This window comes from Phascolarctos cinereus, unplaced genomic scaffold (genome assembly GCF_003287225.1).
Source record: "Phascolarctos cinereus isolate Bilbo 61053 unplaced genomic scaffold, phaCin_HiC Scaffold_5;HRSCAF=322, whole genome shotgun sequence".
Lineage (NCBI taxonomy): Eukaryota > Metazoa > Chordata > Mammalia > Diprotodontia > Phascolarctidae > Phascolarctos > Phascolarctos cinereus.
Genome location: NW_027555958.1, coordinates 401,494,773 through 401,515,361, shown reverse-complemented (window position 1 = coordinate 401,515,361; position 20,589 = coordinate 401,494,773). Strand labels below are relative to the sequence as shown.

At 37.4% G+C, this 20,589-nt stretch overlaps 1 protein-coding gene across 1 annotated transcript in view; it reads left to right on the top strand.

Annotated features, from left to right (window-relative positions):
* Positions 1-20,589, top strand: part of HMCN1 (hemicentin 1) — a 495,504-nt gene that overhangs the window by 102,857 nt on the left and 372,058 nt on the right. Inside the window, 1 exon segment of the mRNA XM_020984406.2 lies at positions 6,636-6,706. Coding sequence (XP_020840065.1) covers positions 6,636-6,706 — 71 coding nt within the window.

Genomic DNA, 20,589 nt, shown 5'->3' with positions numbered 1-20,589 from the left:
TTTCTATTCAGCTCTGGTCTTTTCATCTGGAATGCTTGAAAGTCTTCTATTTCATTAAATATCCAGTATTCCACTATAAGTATTATACTCAATTTTGAGGTGATTCTTGGTTGTAATCCTAGCTCCTTTGCTCTCCACAATATCGTAGTCCAAGCCCAACGATCCTTTAATGTAGAATCTGCTAAATCTTGTGTAATCCTTCTTGTGACTTCACAATATTTAAATTAGCTCTTTCTGGCTGCTTGTAGTATTCTTTTCTTGACCTGGGAACTCTGAAATTTGGCTATAATATTCCTGGGAGAAGGTGGTCAGTGGATTCTTTCCCTTTCTATTTTATACCTTCTGGTTCTAGAATACCAGGGCAGTTTTCCTTGATAATTTCCTAAAAGATTATGTCTTAGCCTTTTTTTTTAATCATAGCTTTTGAGAAATCCAATAATTCTTAAATTATCTCTTCTGGATCTGTTTTCCAGGTGAGTTGTTTTTCCAATGAGGTATTTCACATTTTCTTCTATATTTTCATTCTTTTGATTTGTTTTATTGTTCTTGATACCTCATGGAGTCATTAGCTTTTACTTGCCCAATTCTAATTTTTAAGAAATTATTTTCTTCAGTGAGCTTTTGTAACTTCTTTTTAATTTGTCCAATTTTACTTTTTAAGGAGTTCTTTTCTTCAGTGAATTTTTGTACTTATTTTTCCCATGTGGCCAATTCTGCTTTTTAAGGAGTTCTCTTCAGGGGATTTTGATATCTCTTTTACTATTTGGCCTTTTCTGCTTTTTAAGTTGTCATTTTCTTCAGTATTTTTTGTGCCTCCTTTACCAAACTGTTGACTCTTTTTTTTCATTATTTTCTTGTATCACTGTCAGTTTTTTTCCAGTTTTTCTTCTACCTCTCTTATTTGTGTTTTCAAATCCTTTTTGATCCCTTTCAGGAATTTCGTTTTTGGACCTGAGACCAGTTCATATTTTTTTTTTCTTTGGATGTAGCAGTTTTGATTTTATTGTCTTCTTCTAAGCTTGTGTTTTGCTCTTCCTGCCACCATAGTAACTGTCTGTTGTTAGGTTCCTTTTTTGTTGCTTACTCATTTTTCCAGCCAATTTCTTGACTTTTAACTTTATGTTAAAGTTGGGTTCTGCTCTTGCGGCATAGGGTGCACTGTCCCAAGCTTCAGGTTCTTTTGTGCTACTGTTTTCAGAGCGAATTCTGAGGATTTGTAAGCTTTCAGTTCCTCCAAAATGGTATGATCTAAGGAGAGGTGTAATTACTGCTCTTCTAGATTGTGCTCTGGTCTGTGAGTGGCCTAAAGCACTATTTTCTGCCTTGGAACGGTGATGACCAGGTCCTGATTCCCCTGGGGCCACATACTGTAGTGCATATGGGCAATACAACAGAGTCCTGCACCCAGTGCCAGCAAAGCACCCCCTGTAATCTCCTTCTTACCAGTTGTCTGACCTGTCTGTGGGCTGAGAGCTCTGAAAGCCACCACTGCCAATTCAGCTGCCACCAAGGCCTGCTGCTGGATTGTTCTCCACTCTCACTCCAGTGAGACAGACCTTTACTGACAAGCTTCTACATTGTCTTGAGCTCCATCATTTTGAGCTGCAGCTCCAGAATTCCTTTTGAGGCATGATTTTTAAGTTGTTTGGATGGGAATTTGTGATAGCTCAAGTAAATCCCTATCTTTACTCCACTATTTTGGTTCCACTCCTAAGAATGCTCTTATTCCATTTTTGCAGATACATTCCAAAACTTCTCCTAATTGAACTGTCCTTTCTGGATGGGCTATTCTACAACTGCTCTCTAAACTAAAGTTAGATATTGCCTACTTTTGTGTATTGTCCTCCTCCCCTTCCTTTCCATTGTAATAGCAGCTCACATTTATATGAAACTTAAGAGTTTTACAAAGCACTTCTCCTCACCTCCACAATAACCTTGGGAGGTAAGTAGTACAGGTATTATCTCCATTTTGTAGATGAGAAAAGTGAGGCTCAGAAAGGATGGATAAGCTGTAGGACTCTAGAACAATCATTTCACCTGCTTTATGCTTTAATTTGCTCATTTGTAAAAGGAGGAGCCTGGACTTTGTCCCCACCACCCCTTTTCCCCTAGAGGTCTGTGCTTCTAAATGGTATAACCAAAATATGAATTCAGATCTTTTTACTGACCTACCCTTTACCTCTCCTTCTCCGTGAATCCTGTACCTAACCACTCGTCACATTATGATCTCTCCTGCCTCTATGACATATAATAATTGTTTAGTAGCTTTCATTTGCCTATACAGCTTTCTCCAATAAGGTTATAAGTTCTTTAAATTCATGTAGGATTCCTCATATATTTTAGTATCTCCCAAGAGTCCTAGAAAGGTCACTGAGTGAATCCTTGCTAATTGACTGGTTAGTCTGCAGTAAATGACTTCAGGGCCCTTCCTGGTCTTTGTCTTTGTTTCTTCCACAGCTAGGACAGGAAACAGGAAACAGTAGGCACTAAATAAATGCTTGTTGAATCTAGTATTTCTTACTATGTATACATTGCATGGTTACACTTGTTGCAGCTCTTGATACAGCTCAAAAACATTTCCTTTAGTGTAATCTTTAAATATGTTTTGAGAGAAAGAAAGATCAGAATACAAGATCATAGAGTCTTGCCAATGAATTAGCAACATTAACTTGAAATACTGAGTACGTTGAATATACTGTGGAAGACATTGTCCAAAAAATGCCTATGTGCAGTTTAGCATGATCCAGTTCTGCAGCCACGTTCTCCCCAATCCTGCTGCCAAGAGGCAGCACAAAATATTCCCCTAATATCATGGAAACACAGTGAGAATAAGAAAATTGTAATACAAATTCTGTCATTGTAAAGGAAAAAGGAAGTGAAGGAAGGGAAATAAATCTTGCCAAGTGAGCCAGGAAAAAAAAGTACTTGATTGTGACTTTCCCCCTATTATTTTCTCAAGTTCAGTTCAACAATTCAGATTAAGAGAACAATGACTAGAATGTTGGGGAGGGGGTGTGACTCTAATCCATTTGATAAACACCTAGGGAAAGGAATCTGAAGGTATTATAGAAAAGAGGAAACCCTCTTTAACTCCATTTTCAATCAGTTTTTTTTTTCAATTAAAAATTCATTTCCCTTTGGAGCTATACTATTTTATTTAAGTAATCATTTAGGAAAAAAAAGTCTTGCTTTGCTTTATAAAAGAATCTATCCATTTGTGGAGAATTGTGTCTTTTGTTCATCAGCAACAGTAGTTGAATATAAATAAAAGGAGAAACTTTGAATAACAATCATGACAATAGGGGAAAACTTTAAACAACACCCATTTAGATCTTCCATCTCAGGATTCTGTGCATTTTCACTGATTGTTTTGCCATGCCTGAAAACTCTCTGTCCCCTCTAGCCTTCTGGCTCCGCTGACTTCCTTCAAGTCTTAGCTAAAACCCTACCTTGTGCAGAAAGCCTTTCCTGACCCTTAATGTTAGAGTCTTCCCTCTTTTGTTTGCCTCTAATTTTTCCTGCATGTATCTTGTTTATACATAGTTTTTTGCATAGTCTTTTCCATTAAATTGTGAGCTCTTTAAGAGCAGAGTCTGGTTTTGCCTTTCATTGGATCCCCAATTGTCCAAAACAAAGTTGTATTTGCAGAAGAGCCTCCAGTGTAATTTTGGTCAAATATGAAATCTTCTTGAACAAAGAGACAAAGTAGGAGGAAGGGCTGAGTAAAACAGCCCAAGACTGCATTAAAGTGAAGTGTATTTTTTGTCATTGGAAGAGTTAGAATGAAAGTGAGAAAGATATGTACAGATTTTGCCATGTACTTAGTTCTTCATTGTCTGGAATAAGGTTTGCAATACTTGAGTCAACTCTTCATACTCGAGAATTTTTCAGAAGTAAGGCATCACTTAATTTCCTAAGGTATCTTGCCATAGGTGTGTAATTGTTTTCAATGGCCTTCTTTCCCGTTTTGTTAACAGGTACACTAGAGAGTCATAAATAATAATTATAGTAAAGGCTAAGCTTTTGTCATTTTTTATTGTTCTGTTTACCTTAATCCTCCCCATTCTAGAAAAGGGGCAATCTTTTATATATAGAATGCCATTGGAGGCCCAAACTGCCATTACTTTCCCATTTCAATTTCAGTTGCCTCAGTATTATTGTTGAACATTCCTGAATTATACCACAGTTTAAGCAGCAGGTTGACATTGTTCCGGCCAACTTATGTGTCAGGTAGCAACTGGCTGGTATATGATCCTTCCTGTTATATATTAATCTGAATAACATAACATTTGTTGTGTTGTTGTGTGGTCATTTTCAGTTGTGTATGACTCTGTGACCCTATTTGGGGTTTTCTTGGCAAAGATAATGGACTGGTTTGCCATTGCCTTCTCCAGCTCATTTTACAGATGAGGAAACTGAGGCAGATAGGTTAAGTGTCTTGTCCAGGGTCACATAGCTAGTAAGTGTCTGAGGCAGGATTTGAACTCAGGAAGATGAGGCTCCCTGTCTCTAGGCCCAGTGTTCTATGCACTGCACCACCTTGGTGCCATACCATACCATACCATACTATATTCTACTCTACTGATAGGGTATGGCCCCTGGGAACCCCCCACAATCCTGAACTTTCCTTGAACTTTCCCACATGGCCAAGTCTCTGACATTTGCCTAAGGCATCGATTCCATCCCTAGTGACCTTTCATTGTGGCCTACACCCAATCTCCCAATTCTTTGTTACCTCTAACCTAGCCCAGCCCTTCATTGTCTGTTACCTCTGGATCACCCTCAGCCACTTTCCACCCTTAATTCCATCTAGACTCCTTCTCTGTTCCCATAGTCTTCTGTATAAAAGATCCATCTTGCCTCCATTAAAGTGCTTAGATTCCTTAAGAGTCAGGCCAACGCTGAGATTCCTTAGGATCTTGCCAGCCTCTATCAGTGTTCTGATAAACTTTGTCTTTGGCTGAAAGGTTTGAGTTGAATTCATTTGACTGCGTTGCTTGCCCTTGAATTTTGGGGTCCCAGCACCCCTAAACCTCAAAAATACTATACCGTACACATGCCATACCATAACATAGCCTTATTTAGTCTTTTTTTTTTTAAGGCAATTGGGATTAAGTGACGTGCCCAGGGTCACACAGCTAGTAAGTGTCGAGCGTTTAGTTTGAGACTGGATTTGAACTCAGGTCCTCCTGACTTCAGGGCCAGAGCTCTATCCACTGTGCCACCTAGGTGCCCCCCAGCCTTATTTAGTCTTAAAAGAATATAGTGCCTCTACACTGGGGATATGGCTTTTATACCACTTATTACTTTTGCTTCATAAGGAATGCAAATTGTTCTGTTGCTTTCTGGTCTTTCTCAACACTCTGTGTCCATCTTGCAAGGTGTTTAATAACCCTAACATGTTACTGAGAATGGAGAGAAGCATCTTATAATTTCATTTCTTTCTTTCTTTTTTTGTGTGAAAGCAATTGGGGTTAAGTGACTTGCCCAGAGTCACACAGCTAGTGAGTATTATGTGTCTGAGGCTGGATTTGAACTCAGGTCCTCCTGACTCCAGGGCCTGTGCTCTATTCACTGCGCCACCTAGCTGCCCCCTTATAATTTCATTTCTGAAGGAAATTATGTAGGTCTTAGAATATGCATTGCATCTCTTTTCTAAATTATTCCCTTCGTTTTTGAGATCCTCCTTTGCATGTGTGTGCTAGACGTATAGTACATCATGGAGAAAACTGATTTGGAATCGTAAAGCATTTCATAAGAGCTATCCTGTAAGTAAGGCAGGAAAGGGGTTTTTCTTCCTACACCTTGAATATAGTGTAGTTGGCGCTTAAAAAATGCTTGGCGACTTGACTTAAATGCTTAAGCTGTGAAGAAGAGCTCTAGGAGTGATTCTGAAAGCAAAGATTAAAATATTATTTCATATGGACTGAACTATACAATCTAACTTTTAATTGGTTCTGTTATTCAGAACTGGCCTCTTTAGTCCCGACCCGCTATTCAGTGCTACCTGGCTATTAAAGTTACTTTTTAGCAGCCATTTAACCCTATTGCTTTTCAGCTGAAGCAATAGCATAAATATTAATAATAGTAGCAAAGGTGGTAGTAGCCCTAAAAATTGTAATTGTGGGTAAAGTAAGTATGGGAAGTAGTACTTGCAGACGGTAAGCCTAGCTGAGAAGTTCTGGAACAGAAAACAGCAGTGGAAAATGAACTAGCATATCTTATATTTAAAAATCATAGCACATTTTAATTTCCAAAGTGCTTTTAAATTCATTATTTCACTTGGTATATGGTGTCATCTCAATTTCAAAGATGAAAAAACCGAGACAGGTTAAAGCGCCCTACTCTGCTCATAGTTCTTGAGTGGCTGAACTGAGATTATCAGGTATCTGAGTCTACCATTGGACCAAATTTATCCATATTCATGTTTCCCTTTTTTCATGTGAAGAAGATAGAGTTGGCTTTGAGTTGGATATTTGGTTTTTGTAAATTATGGCTTGTCTTTGATGTTTTTCTTAATACAGTTTATGAATCAATAATTTGAGCAGTACTAGACAGATGTGAAGATATATAATTAAAATGCCTTTAGATGCTGCCTACAAGTTTCTTATTATTTTGCATTCTTTTTTCTTTAGAAATTGGGCCAGTAACAATCACCACAGATCCCAAGAAATTTCAGTATGAACTCAGAGAACTCTATGTTCAGGTGAGTTGTTGACCTTCTCTTATGTAATAAAACATTGTGAATTTTTGTTTCTGTTTCTTGCAGCATTCCTTTTTGGTTTTGGGTTTTTTTTGTATATTATTGAACTAATTTTGTTTTCTATGGTAAAAGTTGCCTGCATTGACCATTTGTGATGAAGATATAATCATTAATTCAGGTATTAGGAGAAATGAGTAGGTATAGCCATATCATCTCCCAGTGCCATTCCAAGAATGTATAAATAGATAACTTTGATAAATATCAGCAAGTTGTTAATAAGCATTTTTAAGCAACTAATACTATTCTGTGCCAGGCACTGTGCTAAGTGCTCGGTATACAAATCCAAGCAGAAAGCAAAATAGCACATGACCTCAAGAAACATATGTTATAATCAGAGAAAACAACACATAAATAGAAGCTAAAAAAAAACTGGGGGAAGGTGGGAAGAGAAGAAAATAACTGGTACAGATGTCATGGTAGAGAAAGTCCAAAGAGTTAGAAGTATAAACGAGACAGGAATGAAGATATAGCTACCCTGGGCCACCTCCTTAAAATGGAGGTTCCCTACCCCTGTTATCTCAGTTGAGCTTTACAATAATACAATGGGGCGAATACAAGGATCATGTTCTCCATTTTACAGATGAGGAAACTGAGGATCAAACAAGGTAAGTGACTTGCCCATGGTTACACAGCCAGTAAGTGTCAGGCAGATTTGAATCTAAGTCTTTCTGATTCCATGCTCAACACTACCAAATGTTTCCTTTGTCTCTTGGAGACATGGTAAAACCACTTTCATCCACTCCTTTGTCTCTCCAATGAGAACCCAGTAATTATCTCCTTATTGTAAGTTGGTTGACTTCAATTTCCTTATGTCTTCTTACAGAAATGTCAATATTGATATATCTCATTTAAGAGATTAGATCATTTCATAGGACAAAGATCTCACATTTAAGGTACTAGTGGTTAAATAAATATTTATAGACCATCTAAAGACCAGTGATTCTTAGCATACCTTGAATACTTAACACACTTTACCTATTGGACTTTAGTGAAAGGGGTTTACAGCAAGCTGAAACCTTTAAATATTTTCATTTGTTTCATAGTTGCCCTGGTCAAATTATCTGGTGACTAATCTACCACTTAGGATACTTTCCAAACACTGATAGAATTGATCATGGATAACAAGCAGACACTGTCTGTTATTTGTGTTATCCTAGAATAGCCTTTGAAAATCCTAGGTCATTTGAATAACCTGTTAAGATGCTATAGTAGATCTATTTGTGGAAATGATACTTTCTCTGAGAAGAAACATAAATGCTTTTTATAATAAACCACATTTAAATGGTAAGTCAAGCAGTTGGCAAGCATTTCTTAAGCATTTACTCTATGTGCCTGGCACCAAGCTAAGTACTGGGGATACAAAGAAAGGAGAGGAGAAATGCCTCTGTTTTTCAGGAGTGTGTACTTTGATGGATGAGGCAACAATGTAAATAAGTAGGTATATAGAATAGATGAAGTTAATTTGAAGACATTAGCATCTGGAGGGACCAGGAAAGGCCCCTTATAGAAGGTGGGATTTTGAGCTGAGCCTTGAAAGAAGCCAGGAAACAAAGAGGCAGATGTGAGGAGCCAGGGCATTCCAGGCATAGGGAAGAGTCAGTGCAAAGTCACAGAGATAGCAGATAAAATATCATTTTCAAAGAACTGAAAGTAGGGTGGTATAATTGGTTTGCAGAGCATGTAGAAGGAAATAAGATGAAAGAAGGCTGGAAATATAGGAAGAAAGGCTTTAAATGCCAAAGAGCTATTTATATTTGATCTTGATGGTAATAGAGAGCCACTGTTGCTCACTGAGCAGGGGGTTGGTGTGGCATGGTCAGACCTACATTTTGAAAGATTATCCTGATAACTGAATAGAGGATGTAGTGGAATGGGGTGTGGGAAGCCTGGGAGAGAGACACTTGAGTCAGAGAGACCAGTTAGAAAACAATTGCAGTTGTCTAGGTGAAAGATGAATATAGCTGAATGAATGGAGAGAAGGGGATGTGTATGAGAGATATTGTGAAGGTAAAAGTGACAAAATTCAGCAAGAGATTGGATATGTGTGGTGAACAAAACTGAGGAATTCAGGATGACCCCAATGTTTCAGGCCTGGGTGAGAGAATCATAGAGGGAATCAGAGAGGAAATAATTGAATCTATGGGAGCAGCAATCATCAAAACTACTTGGTACTGGCTAAGAAATAGCGTGGTAGATCAGTGGAATAGGTTAGGTATGCAAGACACAGTAGTCAATGACTATAGTAATCTACTATGTGATAAACCCAAAGATCCCAGCTTCTGGGATAAGAACTCACTATTTGACAAAAACTGCTGAGAAAGCTGAAAAAGAGTATGGCAGAAACTAGGCATAAGCCAAAATCTCACACCATATGTGAAAATAAAGTCAAAATTGGTTCATGATTTAGATATAAAGGCTGATACTATCAGCAAACTGAGAGATGAAGGAATAGTTTGCCGGTCAGATTTATGTAGAACAAAAGAATTCATGACCAAACAGGAGATAGAGAACATTACAAAATGCAAAATGGATAATTTTGATTACACTAAATTGAAAAGTTTTTGCACAAACAAAGCCAATGCAACCAAGATTAGTCCTTTGTTTTCAAAGAGGACCAATGACATCAGGAGAGTGATGTTTTGCCTTCACATGAATTGGATTTAAGTGAGGTAGGGCTGTGCAAAGTCATCAGCCTCACTCTTTCCTCTGGAATGATTTGAGTCTTGGGAGTCCAATGGTAAGACATAGGTCAGGACAACTGGAGATGACCCCAGATGCAGTGGGAGACCTTCGCCTTTTTAAGCTAAGGTCTTTCCCAGGTCTCAGTTTGTATGAGGCCACACCCATTCAGTAATTAAAGGCTAGGTAAGAATGGAAGCAAAAGATGGCCTAGATCAAAAAGAGAAAAGGATCTAGGACTGAGTTCTGGGAGAACATGACATGGATGGAGGACTAGCAAAGGAGTCTGAGAAGTGGTTGGATAGACAGGAGGAGAACCAAAAGGGAGGGAGTGATGTCCCCAAAACACAGAGGAGGGAATATTCATAAGGAGATGATATTAACAGCCATTCAAATACCTGAAAGGTATAGAAAATATAAAGTCCCAATGTAGTTATACATTTGATTACTACAAAAAAAAAAAAGCACTCAACTCAGTGGAGCAAAATAGCCTTAAAGGTTCCCCCAAAATATATCTTCCATATATATGTTAAAGTCATACATGTTTCTTTAATAGGCACAGCCACCAAGGTATTTAGTTATTTTTCAATATATAATGAGGCATAAGGTAGGAAAGTATGTATCTCTTGGGACAAAGGGGAGAAATTATATGAAGAGTTTGGGAAATAAGTCACAAATCAGACATAGAGCCATCCTGTAGTATTACAGAAGGACTTGAACTATCTGGGCATTTGCCAGAAGTATATAAGTCTATAGAAGCAGAAGAGTTGATAAATTCATGATGTGTCTTTAAAATAATTTCAATTTTCAAAGGTATAGCAAGTGATGAGGGGACCTCCTATTCTTTAACAGATTCCAGTGAATAAGGTGGAATTGATTGGAGAAACTAACAAGATGGCTACTACTCTCTTTGGGGCTTCACATGGGCACAAATGATTCTGTCAAAGGAAACCTAGAAAGTTTTGCTAAAAATTAGGAAGCCTTGGATAAAAAATTTTAAAAGCATTTGCATCATTGCTGTCCATTGAAAACAAAGGTTTCACGAGAGAAGCAAATTTGGGAAGTAAATTTGTGAAGGTTAAAAAAATGATATTTGAGGATGAAATTTGGATTTCTGGATTTAAAATAAAAGAATGATAGGCTCTTGGACAAGGAAAGGGTACATCTAACAAGGGTTGGTAATCAGTATTTGCCTGGAGTTTTGAAAATCTAATTAAAAGAGTTTTGAAGTAGAAAGGAAGAAGGAGAAAACGGCCTATGTATATTCTAATTGGAAATTGTGTAGAATAGCCAAAATGGAATCATTCATTCATATAACAAGCGTTTATTAAGCACCTACAATATTCCAAGCACTGTGACAGGTACTAGAATACAATGAGAAAGTAAAGGATACTTGCTCTTCAAAGAGCTTCCATTCCTTTGGGAGCAAATAACATGAAGACAGATAAGTTAATACAAAATGTTACATTTCTTTTTGTATTTGATCTGTGATTTCATTGGGATGTGAAATTCCCACCCAGGGAGCTCCCCCTACCCTGAAAATTTCCTGAGGTACTGAGAGATTAAATGATTTGCCTCAAGGTCATATAGCTAGTGTGTGTCAGAGGCAGAATTTGGGTCCAAATCTTCTTGACTTTAGGGCCAATATCACCTACACCACTGACAAAGTAAACACAATTTGCAGTGCCCTTATTCATGAAGTAGGGCAGCTAGGTGGCACAGTGGATACAGTTCCAGGCCTGAAGTCAGTGATGAAGACCTGAGTTCAAATCCTGTCTCAGACACTTCATAGCTATGTGGCCCTGGGAAAGTCCTTCCTCATCTGTAAAATGAGCTGGAGAAGGAAATGGCAAACCACTCTAGTATCTTTGCCAAGAAAACCCCAAGTGGGGTCATGAAGAGTCAGACATGACTGAAACGACTGAACAACAACAAATACTCGTACAGCAAAGAAGACTTCCTCAAAACCATGAGTATTTCGTACCTGAGTCATTTGGCTCATACTTTTTGAATGAGTGGCAAAACACTGTTGTTGTTGTTTTTTAATATTAGGTGACAATTTTTAAAAATTGTATTCTGTGATACATAACTATAACAAAAGTAAGAAAGCCATTTTATCTTAACATTTTCCTGTCATTTCTTTCACTAATTTCTAAAGTCATTCCAAAAGCATATTCATGTATGCAATAAACACTTATTAAGCTTCTATGTGCCAGATACTATTGATCCTGGCTTACAGGTCTTAGTCACTTACTTGGCAGCCCTCCTAAATCTTGTAGGAATTTTTGAGGAAAAAATCACTGATATGAGGAGAAATAATTCTATTTTTATTGCCTCAAATTTGCAATAACCAGGAAACTACTTCAAGATTAAAAAAGTAATTGTCAGGGGCAGCTAGGTGGTGTAGTGAGTGGATAGAGCTCAGGTCTTGGAGTCAGGAGGACCTCAGTTCAAATCCAGCCTCAGACACGACTTACTTGCTGTGTGATTCTGGGCAAGTCAGTTAACCCCAATTGCCTCACCAAAAAGAAAAAAAAAAGTAACTTGTCTTGGTGTCCTTTCTCATTTCTTCCTTCAGCATTTATAACATCCCTTTCGTAATACAATTCAGTGCAATTCAACACATGTTTCTGGAGCCCTAGGCACTTTTAATCCTAGATGATTTTTGAAATTTGCTTACAAAATAACTAATTGAGTATCACAAAGGTCAGCTAAAATTATGGCAGGATTTGTAATTATAAAATAAATTATTTTATAATTTGTAGGGAAAAAAAGCATTGTGATTTTGTTGAAAAGACCACTCAACTTAAAAAGAAATCTGTAGCTTTTGTTTTCTTCTCCTCTACCCCCCACTTATCTGTAATATAGAAAAATCACTTTAAAAACAACTGTTTTTCTTGAGAATAAGAAAAGAAAACAAGTTATTTCCAATGGCATACAAATAAGTTGGAGCTCTGGGAATGAAAACCTTATAAATATGCAGTGAAAAGCCTTGACTCCAGGCAAATTCTTTGAAAGATAAAGTTGAGTATGTGCATGCTTTTACAGCAGCTTAAGTAATATTCTTTCAACCTTCCATCCTTTGAAATCAACAAGGATCAAACATTTTAAAAGCCCATAAAAGAAGAAAAAATTCTAGGAAACTACCTTGATAGCTATGAGAGTTACAATTTTTATGTTTCAGTGTATGGCAGATTCCAGAAACTAAAAAAAAAAAAAAAAGAAAATCTTATAAATACTTCTCCTTTGGGAAGTCCTTTAAGGAAACCAACTTGGAAAAAAGGAACTGACCACCAAGAATTAAATCCAAAAAGTAGACAGAATCATCACATAGCAACTGGATAGATTTATGGTGAAGATGGGGATGCAGTCCAATTACTCTCATTCCTTAATGAGAACAGAAGAAGAATAAATAGGCTCAGGCTCTGGCAGACTAAAGATTGGGGGGGGGGGATGAATGTTAAACTGTAATTATCAGAACAGTTGGATGACAGAGGAAGCTGCCAAGGGAGGTAGGAAAATGCTGTAAACAGACATGCATAAGAGTGTACTGGACACCTACCTTTCTGCTGTGAAAATTAGGAGAACTTAATGAAGCTGCAGTTTTAACTTATTTATGTTTGTAGCAAAATAAGTTGCCATGGTAACCCTTTAGCCTCTGTTTATGAACTCTGTTGTGGCAAGAGAATCCCTTCCCAGAGCCTAATTCTAAGATGTTGCCTCCAAACTGATTTGTTACCTTAAAGATGATAGCTAAGAAGAGGTGGGAAAGGAAGAATTTTTACCAAAGCAAGGAGAAAGAAAGGAAATAAAAGTCAAGATGATGTAGTACTTCCCCCATTAGACTGTGAATTCCTTTATGGTGGGGATTATTTTTTACTTCCTTTTGTACCCCCAGCAGCCAGAACTCTGCACAGCTCCTGGCATATAGAAGCAAATAGGTAGGTGCCTAATAAATGTTGATTGATGGACAGTAGTGTTGTTTCTCATACATTAGGTCTTGCTATGTTTATTAATAATGGGGGATGGGACAGAGTGCCAGGCCTGGAATCAGGAAGCCCTGAGTTCAAATGTGACTGCAAACACTTACAAGCTATATGACCCTGGGCAAGTCACTTAATTGTTTGCCTCAGTTTCTTCACCTGTAAAAGGAGCTGGAGATGAAAATGGCAAACCACTCCAGTACCTTTGCCAAGAAAACCCAAAATGGGGTTGTGAAGGGATATGATTGAAAAATAACCGAACCTAAAAACTGTGCTTGTTAATAAGCATTCTTCGTTCCTTTGGCAATGGTGGTGATACACATTTTGTAATATGGCAGGGAAAGTATTGAGTGTAACTTTAATGTTCACTAGGCAGAGAGGGGGAAAGCATTTAGATACCAAAATAAGCAATTTAAAATTGGGTTTAATTTTCATTTATTTAGAGTTGGTTTCTTATAATACAGATTTAGAGCTGGGAGAAATCTCTAAGGTCACCTGGCCCAGTTACTTCCTTGGACAGATAAGAAAACTGAGACTTTGGAGAGGGGAAGTGCCTAGCACAGGATTACACAGTCATCAAGGGTCAGAATCAGAATTTGAAAGCACATCTGTGACTCCCAATCCAGACCTATTTCCATCATATCGAGCTTCATGCAGGGTTAGCAACTGAATCTGGAATTTCAAAAGAAGTTCAGCAACTTTGTCTATAAACTCTCTCCCCTGAACCTGTGCCTTTTGCCACCCTCAATCCAGCAAGATGAGAGTCATACTAGAAGCATGAGAATCTGTGGCAGAGTAATGTAGTTAGTCATCTGCACCTTCAACTTTTTCCAAAGTGGTTAACAACTGGTCGCTAGGACTACAGACTGTGAGTGTTGCTGTCGGACAATAGACTAATATTTTCCTTACCACTAGAGTGATAGCTACAAAAAACAGCTTTTTCTTCATATCTTGGTGGACCCTCCCCAGGGAGTTATGGTTGGCCCTGTGCTATTTAATGTTTGTCACCACAACATTCTTATCAAATTACTATACTTACATACTTTTCCTTTGAGGTTTTTACTCTAAAATAAGAGAATAAGGAATCATGGGAGGATTTCGGTACTGCTCTGCCATCACCCACAGCAAGTTCCATTAATCTTTTAGATGCCTTCTTCCCTCACCCTTTCCCATTTACTAAACCTCAAATTGAACATCAATTAATGACAGAGTAAATTTAACCTAAATCTAATATTTTCCATTTTATCACCCAATGAAAAATTTAAGTGAGACTTCAAGCATATTTATGAAGGAACTAGGGAGAAGATTATTTTCAAGTGAATGAAAGATGGTTATTAGCATTTGCAAATTTCCTTTCCATTTGAGTTTTAGGTTTGGGTCTTAAACTCCTTTGTTCCAGTCTGTACATATTTAGCTTCTTGACTGAGTTTCTTCATAGGGTTGGATGGAAACCTACAGCCATATACTCTCAGGATGGGAAGTAAGGAAAAGACAGAGATGAGTAATGAGTGTACTTAGAGTTAACTATGTGGGACTCCAGGAGCAAGTGCTGTTTTTCAATCTCCTCCTGTTGCCCAGAGGCAAACAGCTGGGTCTCTACTTTTCTAGTTTCACTCTTTGCCTTGGACAAGAATCTCCCACCAATAAGATTATTCTTCTAAGGGAGAGCCACATTCTCAAAATGTGGCTTAATTTTGAAGAATTGTAGTGTTGGAATAGATGATTAAATTGTATCATGGTTACTTAGTGAGAGTAACTGTCATAGTATTCTGAGCAGCCCATTGGGGTGCAGTGCCTCAAGTTGCATGCTCTAAATGGTCTTTAGCCAAATGAAGGATTCTTCCTTATTCAATGACAAGTACAGAATTTGATCCAGTTGAGTTTTAATTGATTAAAGGTTGTACCATTTTTCTTAGAGATGACTGAATGGTATATAGGTCTGTCAGAACACAATTTAGACCTAGTTCCTAATCCTATTAGAATCACCCACCAGGGGATTCCTGTTCTATCCAAATATGTTAAGCTTTTCAGTTTGTACAAACCCCATGCAATGTAAACGTTCAACTTAAAAAAAAGTCCCTAAGCAAAGCCTTATAATTCCACCCTGCAAATTAGTTTCAGCCTGCTCCAGAGCACATTCCACCTAATTTTGTGATTTAAGTCTCAGAGGTGACTCCATCACCACTCTTAAATTCCTTCAGAATAGAGAGTATAAATTGAAATGTTTTTGGTGGCAGTCAGTCAGTCTGCTGTGTTGGCCTGGAGCTTTTAATTATTCATAGTAATGAAGGCTAGCACTGCAGAGTGAAATGCCATAGGTAATTTTAAAGCATCAGTATATTCCTATTTATTCCTATTCTTGCATATCAGACCTTGAAGAGAGCCCTTTAAGAAATAGTACTCTTGACTTATTTGTGTCCTAGTGTGCTCTGCTCTCCTGAACTCATACTTGTGGTGCTAATACACAGAAATGGCCATGATGCATGTTGGCAAAAATGAGAAGAAAAGGATCTTGGATAATGCACATTTAAAAAAAAATAATGAAGTTGGCTGTTTTTCATCCTATTTTTTTTCTTGGCAGGCTTTCATTACTTTATCCCTGGTTATGCTCTTCCATTTTCCTTAATCAGTGTAAAAGATCACCTGATGCACATTTCAGAAATATGTAGATTTTCTCAGCCCCAGACTTTACACACAACTGAGCCAGGATGCCATTTCTTTGTGAAATATCCCAGTAGTATTTGTAAATCTTCCCAGGTCCTAAATCATTTATGTTACTCTTTGAATCCCTAGTCAAGACACACATAATCTTATCTGCATAATTGCTTACAATGTTTAATAAAAGCTATATGAAGTTATTTTCATTTTGTGTAGTTTGGAATCCAAACTATTGAGTTAGTCATAGGGATAAAAGTTCAGTTGAAGTCCAATATTCATTCAGGAACCATATTAAAGTAGCCACAGAGGTCTTCTTTGATTGTATTCCCTCTCACTAGAAATAATGAAACCTCTGAGAAGGACCCATTTAGCAGATAGGAAGGTGAAACAGCCTTCCAGAATACTTTTTTTGAGTATTAGTTGGCTTTCATTCCTGAGATCAGCCTCTATTTCCTCTCCCCTCTGGCCTCAGTCCTCTATTGTAGGATCTAGAAAGAAATACCAAAAGTCACTCAATTCAGTTTACTTCCTCCAGGTAAAGTGATTCTGCTTTCTTCTTCAGTTAAGGAATTGTTGTGGTGGAAAGAACACTGGACTTAAGAGACTGTGGTTTGAGTTTTACAATACTTTTAACTTACCCTTAAAATCCCTGATGTTTTTGCATCATTAAAAGGGGAAAATAATTTTCTATCTATCCTATAGCATTGGTTGGGGGAACAAATGAGATCTTATATGGAAAATTGTTTGTAACTGTGAAGTGTCATATAAATGTGAATTATGGTTATTAATCCAGTCCATTATCTGATAAATAAAAACTAAAAAACTCTGAAAGAACAGAGTGAAGTCACTAGGAAACTTAAAAGAAAATTCAGAGGAAATCAGTGGGCAAAGGGAAATAAGGTAGGTAGAAAATTCCAGTTAAATAGTTGGATTTTGTCTCTAAAATCAGTCTTTTGGCTTGTTTGTGTTAATTGCAGGCAGCCATGGACTAATTTATCAATTAAAGATACCTGAACAAATAGTAGCATTTTTATCCCTGTCTGTGTGATCCTGGACAAGTCATTTAACCCCTGCCTAAAACTGGAGAAGAAAATGACAAACCACTCTTGTATCTTTGACAAGAAAACCCCACGGACAGTTGGTCCACAGGGTCACAAAGAATCAGACATGACTGAACAACATCCCTAGAAGAAGCTAAGCTGGTAATTATATTAGCTGAGGAGAAAGCAAGTATAGCAATGAGGCAGTTTGCCTCAGCAGCTAGACAGGAAGGTAAGTCAACTGAGCTACAACAAAAGTTAAGGCCTGAAGATGTCACTTTGAGCAAGGATAGAGGACAAGGTGAATTTTATCCTGACCTGCACAGGGTGGACGGTGTTTGAATTTATACCAAGGTTTAGTAGTAGTATTAATAATTGGCATTCATAGTACTTGAAAGAACTTTGAAAACATTGTATAATTTGTAACACCTATATATGCAAGCAAAAAATGCAAGTTACTGACTGTCATAGGGGAGAAGATAAGTTAGCCAGAGAAACACTTTTGTTCTGTAAGTTATCCAGGAGAACCAAATATTATTCATGTGACACCCTGTTATACTAATTAGCTTACTTAAGCTTAGAGGCAATATAACGGTCCCTGAAGTCCCCATGGTTCCTTCCTCTTCAGCTTTAGGAAGTTTATTTTAGATAAAAAGTTATGAGTTCAATCATAATCACTCCAAGCCCCTAGTAAGGGAAATTCCTAACATTTAGGCAGAGGCTGGGCTCTCTGCCTAACTTGACATTTATGTCGATTTCCAGTTAACCCTTTGGCCTCTTTGTGATTGAGCAAAATTCAGTTTCCTGGAAACATTTGAGTAATGGAACAGCCAATTATATTGTAATGACTGTGGACAGACAGGCACTTGGAGAGGTAGTTGGGGAAAGAGCTGACTTTCAGGACTTTCAGCCAGGATTTTCTGCTCTGGGATGCTGATAGAACCTATGATCCTTTTCCGCTATAGTTGAGTCCTACCCTTGCTGCTCAGACATGTACTGGAAGCCCCATTTTCTGTAAACTTTAGGCTACTAGACCCTCCGAATTTCTGTCTGGTTCTGAGATAGCACTTTCCTTTTATGCAGATTCTTTAGGGCATAACAAAATCTCATACATAATGGCTTTGCTTGATTCAAAGAGATGTACAATCCCTGTTCGCACTTAGTTTCCAGTGATTCAATTAAGAAGTGTTCTTATCTAATAAACGTAATTTTAAATTGATGAAATAATAAGTAGAAACTAGTGACACAGTGTGCCCTCGGTTGGGATGGGGGAAAGGTCAGATAAAAACACTAAGACAGTGGCTTAAGGAGCAGGGTGGGTGGTACGCAGAAAGAGCCTTCTTTTTTGGTTAATTAGTCTTGCTGTCTAGACGGTAAGGTCTGTTGTTTCTGTACTATTGAGGGATTGCTTCAACTGCTGTCACTACCCTGTAAATTTGGGACCTTGGTACGAAACTCCAGTCCCTTCTTCCTAATTATAGCTTTGTTATTTCAATTTGTCCCTGCCCTCCTTTTCCCGAATTACTGTAGATAATTGAATTAACTCTACTTTTGCTAGATGTTTTGTACTTTCCACATTAAGCAGCAAATACAATTTGTGATAAAGAAAGAGAAATAATTTTCTATTTATGTGGTTTAATATTTGGAAGAATAAATATTTGACTTAAGTCAAAACTGTAATATAAAGTCACGAGTTCTAGAATAAGGGCCCTCAAGAACAAATTCTTCTGTGAAAAATTGAACAATTTTTGAAGGGGATGCACTGATAAGTTTTAAGGTTTCCTCTTTTTTCCACTATAACTGCTAGTTCTAAAGAAGTTCTATTTCCAGTATGAAAAGATATTCAAATGCCTATTCACATCTTTCATGTATGATACACTGTGCCTTTGAATACATGATCTTCTAAGAGAAGAATGCCTACAAAGCTGGACACCATAGAAAAACACTTACATCATAGGAAGAAGAATTGCTATTGAGATGCCCAGTAATTCTCTGGAAAAAAATCCAAATCCATCAATATATCCCATGGCTTACACATAGTTATACACAAATCCATAAGGTATGGGTAATAAGATGAATTAGCATTCCTGACAAAAGAAGTCGACTCTGATTTTATGAGTGCCATTGAGATGTAGTAAAAGTGAGCATAGGACTGGAACATGGCTGTGGAACAATATACCTTACTTATAGAAACAGAATAGATTTTTTAAAAGGTAACGAAGAAGCAGTATTTATTGGGACCATATATTCTTGTGAGGAAATATGGGAACCCAGAAAAGGAAACTTGGTGAAAAGCATTTGGATGAAATGGCAATGGTGAGATAATCAGAATTTATGTGGTCATCCAGGTACATTGTAGACCACCTAGAAAGAAGGCTTTTGATGATGAATTTGAGATAAAGATCATAAATAAAGTCTGCTATTGCAGTGGGGACTTCAAGTCCATGGACATCTGCTGAAGTTCTCTCTTTGCCAAAAGCAGAATAGCTGTGAAATTTATGATGTCTTAATGATAATTTCAGCATTCAAATGCTAAAAAGGATGTGGCAAGGGAAATTGCTAGAATATACCTGTTTCTCATCAGAAAGGAAGAACTGGTTGCTAATGTAAAATGACAGGAATTTTAGGGTTCAATGACCACTCTAACGTAGAGTTTGATAGAGCAGAGAAAAGCCAGATGTAGTCTTATGTGCATCTTAGTTTTGGGGACAGCGAATTTAAAAGGATTCAGAGAAAATAAAGTCAAATGCTAATGACTCAATTTTATGCAGGGGAAGTTGTCTCAGAGAAGATGGGAAACTCTCAAGAATTAGCATTAGCCAACTGAGATGAATAAAAAATATGTATAGATAGAAGATGGAAGCAAAGGTTGCCTCAAATGAGTCCTAAATCAGAAATAAATCTCCTAAATTAGGACTAAATCTCCTAAAATCAGGAGAATACTTTAGATATAGCATATCTAGACTTCAGTAAGACATTTGACAAATCCTTGTGGACAATATGGAGGTATTAGGGCAAAGAGGCATAGTAGATACTCCTTTGATCAAATCAGAAATTTGAATACTAGATAGTAATGAGGAAAGAAAAGACTTCATGTAATCATCATTTATACTGTGCTTGCATTAACTGTTTTAGGAGATTATGCACATAAGTTCATGTATGCCTTGGCTTGCATGTCTATAAAGAGGACCAACACAAATGATTTAAGGACTAGAAGGAGTTACTGAAATTTCACAAATTGTATTCTATTTGTTTTTGATATTTGAAGAGTTTGAAGTTTAAAGAGTCAGTAGGAGGCAATTAAAGTTTATTGAATTGGGACACAAGTTAGCAAGGGTATATGCATGCTAGATGTTTTAGGGCAAGTTGGACTTTGGACCCTATTGCCAAAGATTGGCAAACCTTCCCTAGGGAAATAGAAGAACCACAGAATCAGCCACTTTGTCCAATTTACAAATGAAAGGAA